At 41.1% G+C, this 18,177-nt stretch overlaps 1 protein-coding gene across 1 annotated transcript in view; it reads left to right on the forward strand.

The window, feature by feature from the left end:
- Positions 1–18,177, forward strand: part of FAM185A (family with sequence similarity 185 member A) — a 51,761-nt gene that overhangs the window by 11,924 nt on the left and 21,660 nt on the right. The window contains exons 3-4 of the mRNA XM_035549559.2: positions 10,074–10,166; positions 15,123–15,261. Coding sequence (XP_035405452.1) covers positions 10,074–10,166; positions 15,123–15,261 — 232 coding nt within the window. The remainder of the gene's footprint in view (positions 1–10,073; positions 10,167–15,122; positions 15,262–18,177) is intronic.

Here is an 18,177-nt window from a genome sequence, read left to right on the forward strand (position 1 = left end):
GACAGTTTCTGTGCATCTGAGAAACCGGTGACAGAAAATACGCGTGTTTAGAGAGCAAAAAGAAGGAAAGAAGAGACTGCCTTCAGCAGAGAAGGAAAAGCGGAAGTGTTTATCAAGTTCTACTTTCAATTGTATTTGTCACATCGTAGAAATACTTTTTGAATTACAGGCTGTACATAATACAACTTTATGTGCTCTTGATTGCTAAGCTCCATCTGTGCCCGCCATTTTCACAGGTTACGTTTTTTAATGGCAACTACACAGTGAAAATAGAAATTCAGACAGTATGGCGGACCAGTGTCTAATCTTACACAATTCTAATTTGCACAGGAAGATACCTCTAGCTAAAAGCACAGACCTTTCCATCTTGTGGAGATGTTATAGTCTCTCTTTCAGAAGGAACAGCATTTTCTTGACCTGTCTTTTCTAACTGCGGACTAGAAACATCTCTGGAAATCTTTGGGGCCTCCTCATTCAAAAGTGCATTGCTTTCTGCAACGGAAAGAATAAAAGAAAAAAGAACAAATGAACAGAAATGCATAGAAAAAAAAGACAGAAGAATTGTTGAGGGACATGTTATTGCCTGCTGTTTTGCCGTACCTGAATTCATAGAATCATAGAATATCCTGAGTTGGAAGGGACCCATAAGGATCATCGAGTCCAATTCCTGGCACTGCACAGGTCTACCCAAAATTTTAGACCATGTGACTAAGTGCACAGTCCAAGCGCTTCTTAAATTCCAGCAGGCTTGGTGCAGTGACTAGGTGGAGCCTGTTCCAGTGTGCAACCACCCTCTCGGTGAAGAACCTCTTCCTGAGGTCTAGCCTAAACCTCCCGTGCCTCAGCTTGACACAGGTGTCAAATCAACATATAATGAAATCTTTTTCCCTAGAAACAGTAGCTACTAGTAACACTTTAATTGGTTAGCCAGCACAACTTTTACCCTGTTAGAAATGATGTTGACCTCTACCTTTATGTAGCATGCATAGTGTCCTGTGCGACAGTTGATACCATGATGTACCAGCACCGCATATGAGGTGTAGAGGAGTGGTTCTCCAATTGATTGAGACATGTAGGCTCGAAGGTCCAAATACTCAGGATGTTTAACCTCCTGAAAAATGCATTTAATTGCCCAGGCTCAGAGTTTATTGAGGTCTTTGAATTAACCTAATGCATGAATTCTAATACGAGAATTAAACTGCAGAAACAGAGCCTCAACACCATGCTCATGATTTGCGGGCCTATTCCTCTGGGCTGTAAATTGAGCCTTTGTTATCCAGAATTTTGTCTTTACAAGGCAAGCATTTGCGTGTGTTTTCAGACAACTCTTAAAATGTCCAGTTCTTTCCAGCAGCTCAACACGTATTTGAAGTTATCACCTTATGCCAAACTCCTCTCTGTGTACCGACATCTGAAGCTGTTTCTTAAGTCCCATTGAGGTCAATGAATGTGCTTAGCTGAGGAAGGAGGCACTGAACAACTTGGGGCAATGTCCCATATCTGTCACCTAAGAGCAGACCCACATTTGTGGGAGTAAAGACAGTTGCCAAGAACTTGGTCCGTTGTGCTCCTTTGTGAGCCTTTACTCTCAAGCCACTTACTGTTTCATCTGTGTGATGCATCAATGCGGAAGCCCCGTTTGTCTCCAGAGTAACTTGTTCCCTGTGAGAAACCCGTGCACAAAACCTTCACTTTACAGCGGGATTTAGTGCAACACGTAAGAATTTTCCATATTTCTGCCACTGTCTTTGAAACATCACAGAGAAGTATGAACGTGAAACCCCATTAACTACCACATTCAAACAACACTGTATAGGACATAATTCTAAAACCATTGTTATGCACTGCCAAATGAGAGTGGCTGTCATCAGAACATCAAGATCTTGCTATACCAAGTAGTACTGGAGTAAGAGCCAAAGCAGATAAGCATCGACATCTCGGTATACCTGCCGAATGATATAATTATTACTTGATAAAGTTACCTCTTGTGTTTGAAAGGCTTCCACTGGGTTTTCTTTGCAGGTCATTTGACTGCACTCAGCTTCCCTGGTGCTGCTTGATACTTGGGGCTGAGTAGTACTTGAGGTCTCCTAAAGACAAACACAAAGAATTGCATAATTAACAGTAATCTGGATTTTTGTTTCTGCGTGAAGGGCTTTCACAAATCAATTCTACTTTAAGTGGTGTAACCCCAAACGGTTCCTTTACGGCAGTGTACCGTGATGATTTAGCAGGTTACAAGCACCACAAGGAACCCTATGTTCCAAGAGCTTTGAACTGTCAAAGTTAGGTGAGGCTCAAGGAGGGCAAGTCGGAGCATGATGCACACACACAAGCTGTGTCTGCATAACAGCTGAGAGAGCCACATGGTATGAGGAGGTGTAGAGTTAACACCCTAGCAAGTTGAAAAGAAAACGGGGTGCAAAATTTTTCGAATAATTTTTAAAGAATTAAGAAGATAATGAGACATTGGTATCTTACATTGGCAAAGCAGTTGTTGCTGTCTGCCTTGGACACAGCAGCCTGATACAGCGCCATTTTTTCCTTCAAGGAGACATTCTCCTGGAAGTCCAGCAGCGTGTTGCCTGTCTTGGTGGAGTTCTCTTCTGGTAGTCCTCTTACACATTTGTGACCGCCTACTGCAACTACAAACAGATGTCATAGTTGGGGAGAGGAAGATGGGTGCATGCGTTTCAAATCTTGAAAGAAAAGCATAGGTGAAATGAGCAGTATTGCCAACTTTTTAGCAACTATGTCATATTTTTACTTTAGAACACATAAAGGATGGAGTGCTCAATTTGTGGAAATGAGAAAGCCACAATTAAATTTAACGCATTGTTACCAAAGCAATGCGTCACCAAATCCAAGCTATCTTAACCCAACTAGAAATTGAAGTTACTGCTTTTTCGTAATTGATGAATGCTACCCATATTTTTGATAATATATTTGTAAATTTGGGTTGTCTTCATCAAAAGTTATCTTCTCAAACATAGGACACCATTCTGTTGTATTTTTTTCAAAAAGTACTTAACGGGCTTTTGTCACTCCTCCATAATACAAAAGACAAAATGGAGAAAGCTGGAAAGCTTGTTTTGCATTGATAAGAACACCACGTTCTCTTCCTGGGGGGTATGGGGGGCTGATGATACGAGTGTGGTTGGCCTTTGGTAAATCAGAGATCGAATGCATTGAACTAAAGTGAGAAATCAGATCAAAGTAGTAAGGCTAACCTTCAGCGTTGCTGTTCTGTCCGTTTTGTGTTGACATTTTCTCAAAGATTGCTCTCCTACTTTTCACGCTGGAGTCCACCATAGAAATATGTGAATGGCTCCCAGGCTGACTTGTCGATGTCGGTGGCAGTGAGCTTCTCCCACTTTCCTGTTGGAAGACATCAAGGGGATGCGAGTTAAAAGCTACTGGTGGGAGACAGATAAGTTTTTAAGGGGGCAGAAAGGATATGAAGAGGCAGCACATTGGAAGGGGGTGCTGTTCTGGCAGTAGGGTTCTCCAGATGCTCTAGGGTAAATTTCTGTGGCACTGCAGGTTGCAAATTGTGAATTCATGTGCTGCTTAGCTGGTAGTTCAGAACACTGTCATGTTTGGCAATATCTTGCACTTTCCACGTGCTGTTGTCTCCTTGTAAAATAAGGTTATTTGGCATAGTTGCACGTTCTTTCCTCTTGTTTCCAAAAGCACTAGAACCACAAGTGGGATATTGTGGGAATAATTTTCAACTGCAGAACCTTCCTGCACTCAACTTCCTGCCACCCAGGGTATCAGAGGGTATCAGATTGTCTCTTCAGCTCCTTCATGGTGATGGAGAAGGGCTCAATCTGGCAAGCGCCACCCAGGGGTTCCTCCTTGAATACGTCTGCCCTCTCACTGTCTGCTGGGTCTTTCTCCACGGTGCTGCCATGGCTGCTTTTCACTGGTGCCAGGGACCATGGGGCTGGTGGGCGTTGGAGCTCCAGGCTGGGTCTCAGAGCACTTGCAGAGTCCCATCTCTCCTTGAGGAGAATTACAGAGCCCTTTTGCGGGGTCAAGTTGGACAGCTCCATCGTGCCCTGCCAATGCAGTAGGTACATGATGACATAGCTTGTACTTCAGACTGAGCTTCTGTCTGCAGTGTTGGGTTGTTTGGACTTTTTCTTTGTGTGCTTGCTTTGTTTTGAGACAAATATTTAACCAGGGTTTGAGTTGTCTGCAGTATTTTACTGGGGAGGGAGAAGCACAGAAGAAGAGCTTGGTTTCTGCAATCCAAGGGTACTCATGAAGGAAATTCTGTTGTGACATCTACACTTGTCAGCAGTGAATTTGAATTTAGGCCTAAAGCTGACTTTAAGCCACATCCCTACCTGCTCATGGTCGCTTAAATCACTCCAACTTGCTTATAGCAATTCATTCTTAAATAAAATACTTGATGAAGACTGCACGTCTGAAACTGTCAGTAATTTGAATTGGTTCCTGGGCTTTACAAAAAAGAAGGAAGAAAACGAGGGGAATAAGAAAAACCAAAGAGATTTGGAGTTGGGCTTCAATGGCCTTTAGCATTTCACACTGCCTTTGCTGACTGCACTTTTTAACTTTTTTCTGGCCACTTGTAAAGTTATCTTGTTTAAATGAAGGGAAGAGCAGACAAAGTATGTACATTATGAGAGAAGGACCAACATGTTGCCCACGAGGGCTGTGACTCATTCAAGCCAATGTGTTTTCCAAACCACTGCAGCCCAGACCCCAGGACCTAGAGGAAGGGACAGAACAAAAAGTATCTGAGCCCTTAGTTTATGGCCGTGCTGGGAAGGGAGGCAGGGAGATGTGAGAGAGACAACTGGAAGCCGCTTCAGTTCTTCCATCTATATGGTGACTAATATTCACCAGCTACATTACTTGGGGATCTCTTCTCCACTAAAGGCTCCCTGAATGTGCACATGAGAGCTAGCTGCATGCTTCTGACACTATCACTTGAAGAGCTTGTAGTTTCTTCTGCAGGTAAGCAGAGCCTCAAGTATCTGCAGCATTTCTTTTTTTTTTTTTTTTCTTTTGCCCCCTCCTGCCCATTTGTCACATGAACAGTATCAGGCTTCGAGCTAGACAATCTATGTCCAAAAAAATGCATTAACTTGTGTATTTGTAAGGAGCTAATCTTACCGCTAGGCTCTTCTCAGTTGAGTTTTCCTCTCGTGACACTGCTGCACTCATTACGTGCCTGTTTAAAGGAAGGCAAATTTAAACATTCTCTTATTCACTGGTCTCATTTGACTAAAGAACATGAAGCTCGATCCACAGTTCACAGTAAACATCTGAGAAAATCCTCATCCTACCTCATCTGTCACAGTTGCACTTCCAAGAAGTGAAGACCGCAGGAAGAGGCGCCGCCTTTTAATCTGCTTGTCTGCATTATGGACACACAATCGGTCCACATTTCCAGGTTACTGTCTCCATCTGTGGGCATATGGAAACCAAGACAACCAGGTCAGCATCCTGGCTTTCCTTACCCAAAAAGATCTGCCAGAGACAGCCAGGGGCAGAATCTGTTGCTGGTGCATAACCCCTCCCAGAAAAAACTTAGTGTCCTTAGGGACAAGTTCTTGGGCGGGCCATTGCGGTAGATAATAAAAGCCCCCAAACAGAGAGAGCATTGGTTTTACATTTTCATTCTCCACTACTTCGATAACTTCAAATTCTCTCTTAGAGCTAACTGTTGAAGTGTTTGACCAGCTCTGGCATGCCATGCTTGGTTTTCTTTCATTTACGAATATTGATGGTTTTGTGTGTGTTTGGTTTTGATACTTCAGAGAAGCATCAAAATGTTGGGTAATTTACCCTTGGGGGCATTCTCTCTTCCTGTAGTATGGCAGAGACGTCTGACTTTGAGGCTACAGCTCTTTGGCCAACGAAACTTTTGAAGGACTCTCTAATAGGCCAACCAGTTCTTTCTAAATGGGAAATTAAGGGAGAAATCCAAGCATCTCCCCTGTGAGGAAAGGCTGAGAGACCTGGGTCCGTTCAGCCTAGAGAAAAGAAGACTGAGAGGGGATCGCATCAATGTGTATAAATACCTGAGGTGTGGGAGATGGAGGGATTTGGCCAACCTCTTTTCAGTGGTTTGTGGGGATAGGACAAGGGGCAATGGCCACAAAACGGATGACAGGAAGTTCTGCACCAACATGCGAAAGAACTTCTTCATGGTGAGGGTGAAGGAGCACTGGAACAGGCTGCCCAGGGAGGTTGTGGAGTCTCCTTCTCTGGAGATATTAAAGGCCCGTCTGGACGCCTGCCTGGGCAACCTGCTCTAGGGAACCCGCTTTGGCAGGGGAGTTGGACCTGATGATCTCTTGAGGTCCCTTCCAACCCCTGCAATTCTGTGATTCTGTGATATAGTTCTATTATCCATGAGACTTCAAGCAGCAATGAAGTGATGCTCACTAATGAACTGAAAAGCAGGCTGCAGAGTAGCCAGTGTAAGACTTCTGAGACCAGCTCCCCTGTGATTTCAGTATAGTTTAGAAGAGTTTGATGTTGCTTCTTTCTTTTCTGTCAACTCATGGAGCCTTGTTTGATTCAGAAAATAAGGAAAATGTCAGGAAAATTACAAGTATAAGGGATGATCCATCCTTGTGGTGGTTTTACTCAAGTGGGCAGCCAAGCTCAACCACAGCTGCTCTCTAACTCCCTCTCCTCAAAGGGAAAGGGGGGAAAAAATACAATGCAAAGGGCTCATGGGTTGAGATAAGGATGGGGAGATCGCTCAACAATTATCATGATGGGCAAAACAGACTTAGAGTAAGGAGATAGCAAGATTTATTGCCTATTACTAACAAGCTAGAGAAGTGAGAAACAAAGGAAAGAAACCAAAAACACCTTTCCCCCATCCGGCTTCTTCTACCTCCTCCCCCTGAGCGGCACAGGGGAATGAGGGAATGGAGGTTGTGGTCAGTCTATAGCACTTCGTCTCCGCTGCTCCTTCTCGGTCACTCCTGTCCCCTGCTCTAATGTGGGGTCACTTCCACGGGATGCCGTCCTTCCCAGACTGATCCTGTGTGGGCTACTCACAGGCAGCAGCTCTTCAAGAACTGCTCCAGGTATGGCTCCATACCACGGGGTCCATCCCTCAGGAGCGAACTGCTCCAACCTGGATCCCCCACGGGCGGCAGCTCCCCCCAGACCCCCTGCTCCTGTGTGGGCTCCTCTCCACAGGCTGCAGCTCTGGCCCGAGGCCTGCTCCTGCGGGAGTCCTCCACAAGCCACAGCCTCCTCCAGGCCACATCCACCTGCTCCACCGTGGTACTCCAAGGGCTGCAGGGGGACAGCCTGCTTCACCATGGTCCTCACCACAGGCCGCAGGGGACTTCTGCTCTGGCGCCTGGAGCACCTCTCCCCCTCCTTCTTCACTGACCTTGGCGCCTGCAAGGCTGTTTCTCACTCCTCTCTCTCTCCCAGCTGCTGTGTAGCAGCAGGTTTTTTTTCGCTTTCTTAAATCTGCTCTCACAGAGGCACAAACAACATCACTTATTTGCTCAGCTGTGGCCAGCAGCGGGGCCCGTATCTAACATGGGGAAGCTTCCAGATTCTTCTCACAGAAGCCACCCCAATGACCCCCTGCTACCAAAACCTTGCCACAAAAACCCACTACAATCCTTTATGCATGTGTCTGCTATGCTGGTGGCCACAGGAAGCTTCTTTGTTCCCTTAAGCCCCAGATGAAAGGAATAACCTTGTCCCAGAAGGTAGAAAGCATTTAAAATGTAAAGAATCAAGAAAGAACTGCAGATTTCAGTTAAAATACTTATTAAATAAACCTTCAGTAGATTATAAGGTTCTGGCTGCTTTTTAATACACTGAAAGCATTACCTGAAGTATTCTTTTGAATTGTAGGTGGTTATTGATCGTCTCTGTTCTTGTGACTGTAAATGTTTCAATATATAGAATCATAGAATCAGTCAGGTTGGAAAAGACCTGTTAGATCATCTAGTCCAACCTTTAACCAAGTACTAAAGTCCACCACTAACTACAGAAGACATTTTACCACTTTTCTTGGTTTCGTTGGCTATGAAGTAGCAAGTTAAAGGTTTTGAATGAAAACTTCCAACCATCTTGGTGTTTGCAGGATCAAAAAATTGTCCAAGTATTTCTTTTAGCTGTACAACCATTTTTTAGTCCAACATTGTTTTTAAGAAGCATTATAGTTCTAATAAGATAGCTGTAACCCAATTTTCTAGTGTGGTTTTAGGAATGATGTTCTGTAGTGAGAAACAGAATTATTAATTTCTTGGGTTTTCTTCCCAAGTTTCTGAAAATGTTTCAGACTAAATTCTTTTAGTACAGCATGAGAGCTGACTGTCCTATACAAATTGTGTTATGAAATGATATCGCCCTCCCTTGGATGGATCGAGGAGTTTGTTGCTTGACTGTCATGCTGTTGACAGCAAAGCAGGAGACCTTTTCTTTAGAGAAGAGAGCAAAAGATCAATGATCAATGACGTTATTTTTAAATAAAAAAAATCTAGTTGTGGGGGTTTGAAAAGTCTTGATGTTTTTGGTAAACTGTGGTGTCTTCATAGAAAACCTAGAAGTTTGCCATCTACTTTTCTTAAGCATGTGTGTAATAGGCCAGAAAAGATGAGTATTCTGGTTTTATGTTTGTTTGCTTTGTAAATAGATATTTCACTAGTACTTTTGGTGTGGTAGGCGTTTTTCAGCCAGTGTGAGATTTGCAAGGAGTTCGTGATTTTTGCGTTTTCCAAAATATAGTTATGACTTCTAGGTCATCTTTAGAGTAGAAATTATTTCAAAATTCTTTATTGAGAAAGTAGTGCTTCCTATTTTTAATCTCTTTCCTGCTGCTTATTACAACTCATCAGCTTAGCAGTGAGAATAAAACCAGGGAGACTCATTAGTTTTGTTTCTATGTTGAGTGATCACTTCTCACTCCTTGACTATGCCAGTTGTAATAAGAATTTCCAGATGTCTTGCACACAGTCACTGGAAGATCTGCCAGGCATCCTTACCACAGACCACGTCTGAGCCTGATTTGTCAAAGTTCTGCACTGTTGTCCTTTCTTTTTTGAAATGAACAATTTTTTTTCATCTCTCCTTTAATAGTTGTCATAACCTTTTACCTCTTCCTTGTTCAAACCTCTCTCCTTTGCTATCAGAAGCCCTATGACAAATTACTGTTTTTTCCCTTTAAGCTAGGGAAAATGCACCTTCTTAATGAAAAAGCCATTTGACCATTCTAGCTTGCTTCCTGCCCCAGCAAATCCTGCTGTTAGATGTATCCATTGATAATTACCCATAAAAGTCTGATTTTAAGAGGCTGAGGATGTTCTAATAAGTTGGGTGGCAGAGACCTGTGTGTTCCCAAAGCTTTATCTATTCCCAAAATGATAGAATAAAAGGGGGCAGGGAGGAGATGAGGAAATAAGTGATATAGGTAGTGATTTTATTTTTAATTAGCTATCTGGCCAACCTGGTAAGTAATTGCTATACTAATTCTTCTGAAGTTACACGTTCATGTATCTTTCTTATAGTGATACCTACACGAAACATCTAATTTAACTTCATTATCGGAAGGATTTTTGTATTGCCATGTTTACTGTATATAGAGAAGATCATCTGTTATATACAAATTTAACAGAACAACTGGCTGGCTTACAACTTTGAAAGCTCTGAAATGCTACTGTAGTGTCAAGTTAGGGCTGTGCCATTTTATTCTTTAAAAGCCCCTCAATGAAGAGGCAAAAGCAAGGTTTGGGTTCACTATGATTAAGAAACACTGGTCTGGAGTTTTTCCTGTCTTATGAAACCCTACAAAACTTCTGATTTTTAGTATTTCATCAAAAATGTATAGGAACAGTAATAATCCATGTTTTCCATGTTGGAAACTTGAATATTTTTTTCCTTAATCTTTTTGCCGTTTGATATGGGCTAGTGAATGCAATTTATTATAACTTATCCAGGCAGGTATTACTTAACCTAAGGATTATGAAAATCTGATAGACTTGATTGTCAAATTTAACTTGTTTTCTAGTTGTGATTGTTCTAATCATGTGAATTTTAATTTTTTTTTTCAGAGCCATAAAATTGACATACGAACGAAAGGTGGCAAAGTAATTGGTCTTGGAACGCTTTGTGGAAATACAGATATTCATGCAACAGAGAAGGGTGTAAGTAAGAATTGACACTTTCTCTCCAGGGACTTGTTCAGCTTGCTGTTGCAAAATGACTACATTTTGAAGAACATGTGCTGAGGAATACTTAATGACCCTCATTGGTTGATTGCCATTTCACTTTTAACTTATATTTGTCTAACTACCCTATCTTATATTATGCTTGGTTTGGATTAGTAAACAGGCTCCACAGAAAGAGGAGTAATGAGCATGTGATCATTCTATCAGCACTGGGGTTGGGCTAGCTGTTACAACTTATCAGATTTAATTGTGTAGACCCTCACAAGGGTCCTGAGCTTTTTATTTGGCTAATGTGTAGGCACCTAGATCCTGTAGTAGGCACCTGAGTTTATTTCATTATCTTAGGAATAGTGAGTGACCTGATACTTGCACATGCTTCCTCCAGTTTTATGTAGTAAGAATTAAGAGTAGAAAGTTTCATATATTTGTTTGCAGCTGAGGAAATACAATAATCACATGTAATCCTGCTGAGATGCAGTGAGAATAACCATGAGCAGAAGGTTTTAGAGAAGTAGCTTGCCTTTTTCAGCAGGTGGCAGTATGAGACAAGCCTCATACTATGGTAATCTGGTTTTGTTTCTTAACATGAGTCGTCAATTCTCCATTATTTAGGACAGTGCAGAGTTAGGATCCTTTACATAATAGTAGTTTTCACACCCAGTCTGGTTCTTAGGCTCAACTTGAATGTTCAGTTGTAATACCCATGCAACTGGTTGCATTAGGGTTCATTCAGTCAGAAGTATTGAACATGAACATGTGGAGCCAAGTCTGGAAGTAGGTTGGGTGCGTGCAGAAGTCTGTCAAAATCACTAAGTACCCTTAAAACCAGCAGCACTGGGAAGAAGCAGAAAGAGTTCTTGTAGCTCTTTTTAGCCAAGGATGGAACTGAGACCAGGCTGTTAAGTTCCAGCAGTCCAAAATTGCCTCCGCGGGGTGCCGTTTGGTGCTATTGCATGCCTTGTAGATTGGGCTCTGAGATCATATGGTGACTTGTGTGGAGTCAGCTGTGAGCTGTTTTTTACTTCCTGCTGAAAATTAACTAACTTGCCATTGGATTTTCCAAAAGCTGTCAACATTACCTGCATTTCTTTGCAGTGGATGCTAGCCTTCCTTTTCGTGTACAAAGGAGCCCCGAGGCTGCTGTAGCTGAGCTATATATTGCTGTTTCTTTATGAACATTATTTCATCCCAGCAAGACCTCCTAGCGAAAAGCAGAGTGGATAAGGTCTGACATGCTCTGATGCCACAGTTGGACCATCAGCACTGGCTGATTAGTAGTTACTTTAGGCCTTTTTACTAGTTAATGGAGTTGGGATCCATCCTAAGCCACTAGCGATCACAGAAAATAGAAGAGCAGAGATAATTTATAGCCTTCTTATTGCCTGTTATATCTTCCTGCAGAGGGCTTCTGTTGGAAGGATTTGAAAATCGGAATCCTTGCTTTCTACCAGTGAAAAAGGTTCAGTGCTATCTAGGGGGAGTGCTTTGACCGGTGTGGATTCGTGCTCTTTGCAACCTACTAGCATGGTGGTCATCTGTAAATTAGACTCAGTGTTGTTTAGTCGTTTGTCCCAAAGTAGTTTGTTACACCAGTGGAGTCAAGGGAGTTTGTTTCAAATGGTGTCTTAGTGGTGCTGATCCAGATATGTATGGTAGAAAAATCATGAGATGTAGATGTATGTGAAAATGAGAAACGTAATGGTTTTGCTTTGAAATTTTAGAATCATTCAATTGTTTTTTTCTTTGTTGGTGTTTTTTCAGGCACGCTGTCCTTCTGAAGCGATAAAACTTCATGCAGATTAATCTGAAGTGCTTCTTTGTGATTATAAATATTTATACAGTATGTAGTATTGCTAGAAGCTAGTCTTATGGTTGCAAAACTGTAGTAGTTCAAATTGAGTAATTTTAACAGGAATTTGCAGCTATGGAACAGTTCTGGCTCACATTACTGAACTCGTTAGAAAAAACTGTTGTGTAGTTAGAAAGGATAGTGTGAGACTTCTTTTCTCAATTGGCCACTTCTGTTAATAATCAGTTTGCCTTACATCTCCCCTGTGTGACCGTGTGAGGTGTTTCTTCCATCAGATGTAGTCATCATTATGTAGTTACTGCTCTGTCAGCATTTCCAGCCTCCTCCAGGAGGTGGGGAAGGGAAGGATGTGGTAGAAGACACTAAACATGTAGAGAATATTTTTAAGGGGGTGAAAATGGAGAAGGTATTAGTAAAATGGTTGAACAGAATAACACACAAAAAAGCAAAGCCAAGAAAAGTAGAATGTGTGGAAGGAGTTGTTTTTGTCTTATTTAAACATCGCAAGGTGTTAGTTTTCATCGTGAAAGTATGGTCAGGTGTGAAAACAGTCTGATTTATGATGATGGACTGATCCTTTTTTTTCTTTAAAGGGTAAGAGTCTGAGGGAGCTTGAGCATGTGGTCAGAAACTGTAACTCCCAAGGCTTTACTCTGAAGGGAGGGAGTTTTCCCAGAAAACCTGGTGACTTGATGGACAAAAATAATCAAATCTGTTTGACTGGGGAGTCATTAGCTAATCTGTGCCACAGGGACTTTTCTATATCACTTATTTAACAGAGCCAAACATCTATGTTCTGCCAAAAAAATCATAAAAGTTAAATAATTTGAAATTGAAAACATATTTTGTCTCAGCACAAAAGCAACCCTATTTTTTCATGCTTCCCCATCTAGAATATTTTTTAGTCTTTTACTTGAGCAGTCTGACTGCTTAACTTGGGTTGTTCTGAAACAAATATTCATTATATTGGTAGAGGTTTTTATAGTTATTAGCTGACTCAATATTTCTTTTTATCGTGTACTGAGATGAGTTTTCTTCTTCCTACTGTGCATTTTTAAGAAAAGTACTTGTGTCTGGTAAATAAGATAAGTTGATCAGTGAGCTTGTTTTTAATAAGGTGCCTCACTAGGTATTTATCTTAAATATTAATGGAGTCAAAACCATAACATAGTAACAGATGTAGCTTTTTGCTTCAGGCTTTCATTTTCCTGCTCAAGAATGCCACTAGGCAGGCATTTTGTACCCAAACTGTATAGAATATATTTTTTTCCCTAAATCATGGCTAGCTCTTATTTTTGACCCGCTGATAGCAACAATAGCCCTACTTAAGTTGGCAGGGTACGTTGCAAGCTGCTTAAATACCCTCAGAATAGGCTTAGATTATAGGGTCTAGAATGACAATGACTTTTCTTTCATTTGTTGCCTTCAGTATGTTCCACAGCAGTTTTACACTTTGTCATAGTCAGTGCTGGTGACTGACGGAGTATCGGAGTATTTGGTGTGAAACATTTTTAGGGCAGATGCAATCTAAATTTATGTTTTTTAAGGTCTCTGCTTGTTAGAATTTCATTAGAGATGTCAAAATACAGAAAAAATGAATCACTGTCACTTTCAGTAGCAACAGGTTGCTGTAGTTTTAAGTTGTTCCTTCCTAGTATCATTGGTTTTGTTTAGTGTTGATGCTTAGATTCTGCACCACTGTTATGAGCAGCAGCATCTACAGCAGGGATTGTAGACATTGGTTGTCACATCTGTAATTCTAGCACAGCATTTCGGATAACCAGATTTTCTTAAAGATTAACATAATATTTTTCATTATTTGAGACCTACTCTGTATTCTTGCTTTATATCATGTCAAAAGTCTTGAGGTAAGGGTCCCTTCTGTAACCTTTACTTAAGGCATAAAGCTTAGTAGGTATGGATTGGTAAGGTCACAGTATAATTTGGCTATGATACAGTCCATGCCTCTTTAGCTAATCTTTTGTAACACAGTATTGCATGGAATCTGCAAGACTGGGTGGTGTTTGTCCGAATACCTCTTATATCATCCAGAGCATGTTCTTTTATGTAGCATAACACTGAAAGGGGCTGCAGACTTAATTTTTCTATTAACTTTTTTCCCACAGGAAGACAATGTTAAAATAGCAAAATGGATGTCAGTTGACATAAGGTAGTTTGATCCTAGTAGGCCATATGTCATTTCATGTAACAATGATTTTGTGCAATTCACTTGAAGTCAATGTAAGCAAAGTAAAAACAGTGGAGTGGGGTTTAGGTCTGACCTGTCACATGATTCCATCATAAATCAAGTTTAACTTAGTAAGAATAGAATTAAATTCACATGATAGTTGCACAAGAACGTGACTTGTTCTGTTTTGTTCAAGTAGACTTAAAATATGTCACGTGACTCATTACTAATAAATAGGTTATCTCTGCTATCTATCACCTTTTACTCCCAAATCTGTCCATAGTGCAGCAGTCAAATCTTATCCTTTCTTTCCATTTCTATTGGAAAGAAATAAAAATAGAGATCTTATCACTCATTTTTCAAGGCCTTGTATAGCTTGGGGCTTATGTCCAAGGGTAGAGGCCTGAATAACCAAGGTAATGTGAACAGTTATACTGATAGAAAGAGCAGCTATGTGGTTTTTTTCATTGCAAACCTTCATCAAAGCTATGTCTACAAAGTAAGCCAACTAAAAATCTGCATAAAAAGCTATATTTAATAAGAAAGACACTAGGTATTTTGATATACGGTGGCAGAAAATTGATAATCAACACTTTGTCTTAATTGTGCATGACATTAGTTTTCATTATTAAAGCTATACTTTAATTTTCAAAATGATTTTTTTTTTTAAATTGAGCTTTTCTTTCATCCATTTGTGACTGGGTTTTTCACTATTCTGATGGATGCAATAATTCACAGTAATGTAAAGAATTACTAATTTGTTGGTCTTAGCTCTTAAATGAAAAATGTTTTTGTCTTGTGTAGCTTTTAAGAACATGATTCAGTTTGTTCTGCTTTCCATTTGTTCTGTCTCATAATACTGTTACTTCCTTCTGCCTCTTCAAACCATGATGACAAGTTTTCCGTTATGTTTATTTAAGTTTATTTCTCTTAGAGTGTGAATATAGAGAAGCTGCAGGGGACGTCCATCAACATAACCACGGAAGATGGGCTGCTGAAAACTAAGTATCTCTATGCAGAGTCTTCATCTCTCTCATCAGTAACTGGTGATATTCTGCTGGGAAGTATTCATGGTAAGAGCTAGGTTAGGAAAATACTGCAAAAAATGTAGTTGCTTTAAAGGTGTTAATAATGTTCACAGTAACAAAAGCACTAATGTTATTAGTCTATCACTAAACAGTCAGCTATGCACAGTACATGAACAAAACAATTCTATATTTATCAGAGGTTGAATTAAGGAGAATTAATTTACCATATAGCGTGTTGTATTTATCTTTTAAAATAATTTTATAAATATGCTTATAAAATAGGAAAAGGTGTATGTTATGGGAAAGAAAGATACCAAACATACTAAAGATGTCAAAACATTTTTAAAATAAGCAGTAACAATTATACTAAAAAAAAGTAGTAAACAGGCTCTGCCCCACATGCTTTATTTTCCTCTTAGGAAGCTGTGACAGCTTCTACTAAGACTTATGGTAGAACTTGGTTCTATCTCAAAGTTTTAAGCACAAATTGTGTGTGTGTACCGACACAATAGAGTGGTGACAGTTTCTGTTCTTGGGGGAGGGAGGGAATCTCTCATCCATTCACCCTTTACTGTCCTTCATCTAGAACTAAAACCAATTAACTTGAATGTCTCTCAAAAATAGGAGTCAGGGTTGGAACCTGGGGTGTTTCTAATTTAACAAAATTCCCACTGAATTCTGTCTGTGCCATAATGGGTTTGTGATTTTTACATTAAGTAAAACTGAACATGTATAAACGGTGAAAATTACTCAGGTCAGTCCAAGTTCCAGATTTCTAGCTATATACCTTATAAACAATTTGCTGCAATTTTGTGTTATGTTGCTTCAGAAACGATTTTTCATCTTTAAAGGAACAGCTCCATTGTCCATTCATAGTAAACACAAAACTGTTTTCGAAACCTGCTAGGTAAAGTTCACTTCAGCATGCGTTGGTAGAAGTAAGATATTTTTGTTGTATTTTTCTGACATGTAGGTTTTATTGCTTACAGGTACTTGTAGCCAATAAGCTGCTGTTTTTTGCTTTTTTTTCTTAACTTCAAACAGTTATAATAATTGTGTGGTGTGATCAGTTTGTGAGCACGTTCGTGCCTCTGTGCACATCCAAAAGTTTTTTAATCTTGGTACAAAAATGAAATAATAACAGCTGTTGTTGGTGACATACTTCCGTAGTAACGCATCATTTGTAATTTCACTAAAGAACAGTGTGAAAACAAGCACAACTGTATCCAAATTATACATTACTTCAGGGTTATTTTCATGGGCAGTCTACTAAATGGGTCTGGAATGCCTAACATTATTTTAACTGTTTCTCTTAAAAACAATTGGTCTATGTTTTTCACACACACACAGCTTCAATGAAGTCAAGGGAACACAAACTTTACAAACATGACTGAGTCCTGTTTTGTTGTTAAAACCTGGGCTGTGTAATCCTAGTCAGTGCCCAGGCTTTAGTGGAAACTTGGCTCTGGAAGGGCATGAACTGAATTTAGTCTTTCAGGTCCTGATTTTAAACCAGCTCTGTGAAGAAACACTGGTTATTTTGTATTGTAGACCTTATGCATTCCTATAGCAGTGGTACTATCTTCAATATTTATGCTGCCTACTGCCTCAGATTACGGAGGCATAAGCATATAGCTAGAAGTAGATTTTTCTTTGCCATCACAAAATACACAGCAAAACAAAACACCAATACCACCATGATACAAATCAGCTGTGGACAAAAGATTGTGGTCAATGACTCTGGTCAGAGTTGTGGTCATTGGCTCAGTGTCCAAGTGGAGATCAGTAACGCGTGGTGTTCCTCAGGGGGTTGGTATTGGGACTGGCACTGTTTAACATCTTTGTCAGTGACGTGGACAGTGGGATCGAGTGCACCCTCACCAAGTTTGCCGGTGGCACCAGGCTGTGTGGTGCAGTTGACATGCTCAAGGGAAGGGATACCATCCAAAGGGACCTGGACAGGCCTGAGAGGTGGGCCTGTGCTACCTCATGAGGTTCAACAAGGCCAAGTGCAAGGTCCTGCACCTGGGCCGGGGCAGTCCCAAGCACAAACACAGGCTGGGTGGAGAATGGATTGAGAGCAGCCCTGCAGAGAAGGCCCTGGGGGTGTTGGTTGATGAGAAGCTCGACATGAGCCAGCAATGTGTGCTTGCAGCCCAGAAAGCCAGCCGTGACCTGGGCTGCATCAACAGAAGTGTGGCCAGCAGGGCGAGGGAGGGGATTGTGCCCCTCTGCTCTGCTCTCATGAGACCCCACCTGGAGCCCTGCGTCCAGCTCTGGGGCCCCCATTACAAGAAGGACATGGACCTGTTAGTGTGAGTCCAGAGGAGGGCTGTGGAGATCATCAGGGGGCTGGAGCACATATACTGTGAAGACAGGTGGAGAGAGTTGGGGTTCATTTTTCTTGAGAAGAGAAGGCTCTGGGGAGACCTTATAGCGGCCTTCCAGTACCTAAAAGGGAGCTACGGGAAAGCTGGAGAGACACTCTGTCAGGGAACGTCGTGATAGGACTAGGGGTAATGGGGTAACTTAAAGGGGGGTAAGTTTAGATCTTTGGAAAAAAATCTTCACTCAGAGGGTGGTGAGGCCCTGGCACAGGCTGCCCAGAGAAGCTGTGGATGCCCAATCTCTGGATGTGTTCAAGGCCAGGCTGGATGGGGCTTTGGGCAGCCTGGTCAGGTGGGAGGTGTCCCTGCCCATGGCAGGGGGGTTGGAACTAGATGATGTAGTCCCTTCCAACCCAAACCATTATATGATTCTATGATTTTGCAAGCAATTGCACCTTTAAATATAAAAGCTAAGTTAACTCATATACTCAATAGGACAACTAAATTGAAGTGTCCAGAAATGTGTTGTTCCACCATATGTTTTGGATCTGAGGTCATTGTATTACTTAAGATACCCTTAGAACAGGGGTTACAATTTCTGTCGAAATATCAGTGAGTACACGTTTCTTTTTTT

Source organism: Cygnus atratus, chromosome 1 (genome assembly GCF_013377495.2).
Source record: "Cygnus atratus isolate AKBS03 ecotype Queensland, Australia chromosome 1, CAtr_DNAZoo_HiC_assembly, whole genome shotgun sequence".
Classification (NCBI taxonomy): Eukaryota; Metazoa; Chordata; class Aves; order Anseriformes; family Anatidae; genus Cygnus; species Cygnus atratus.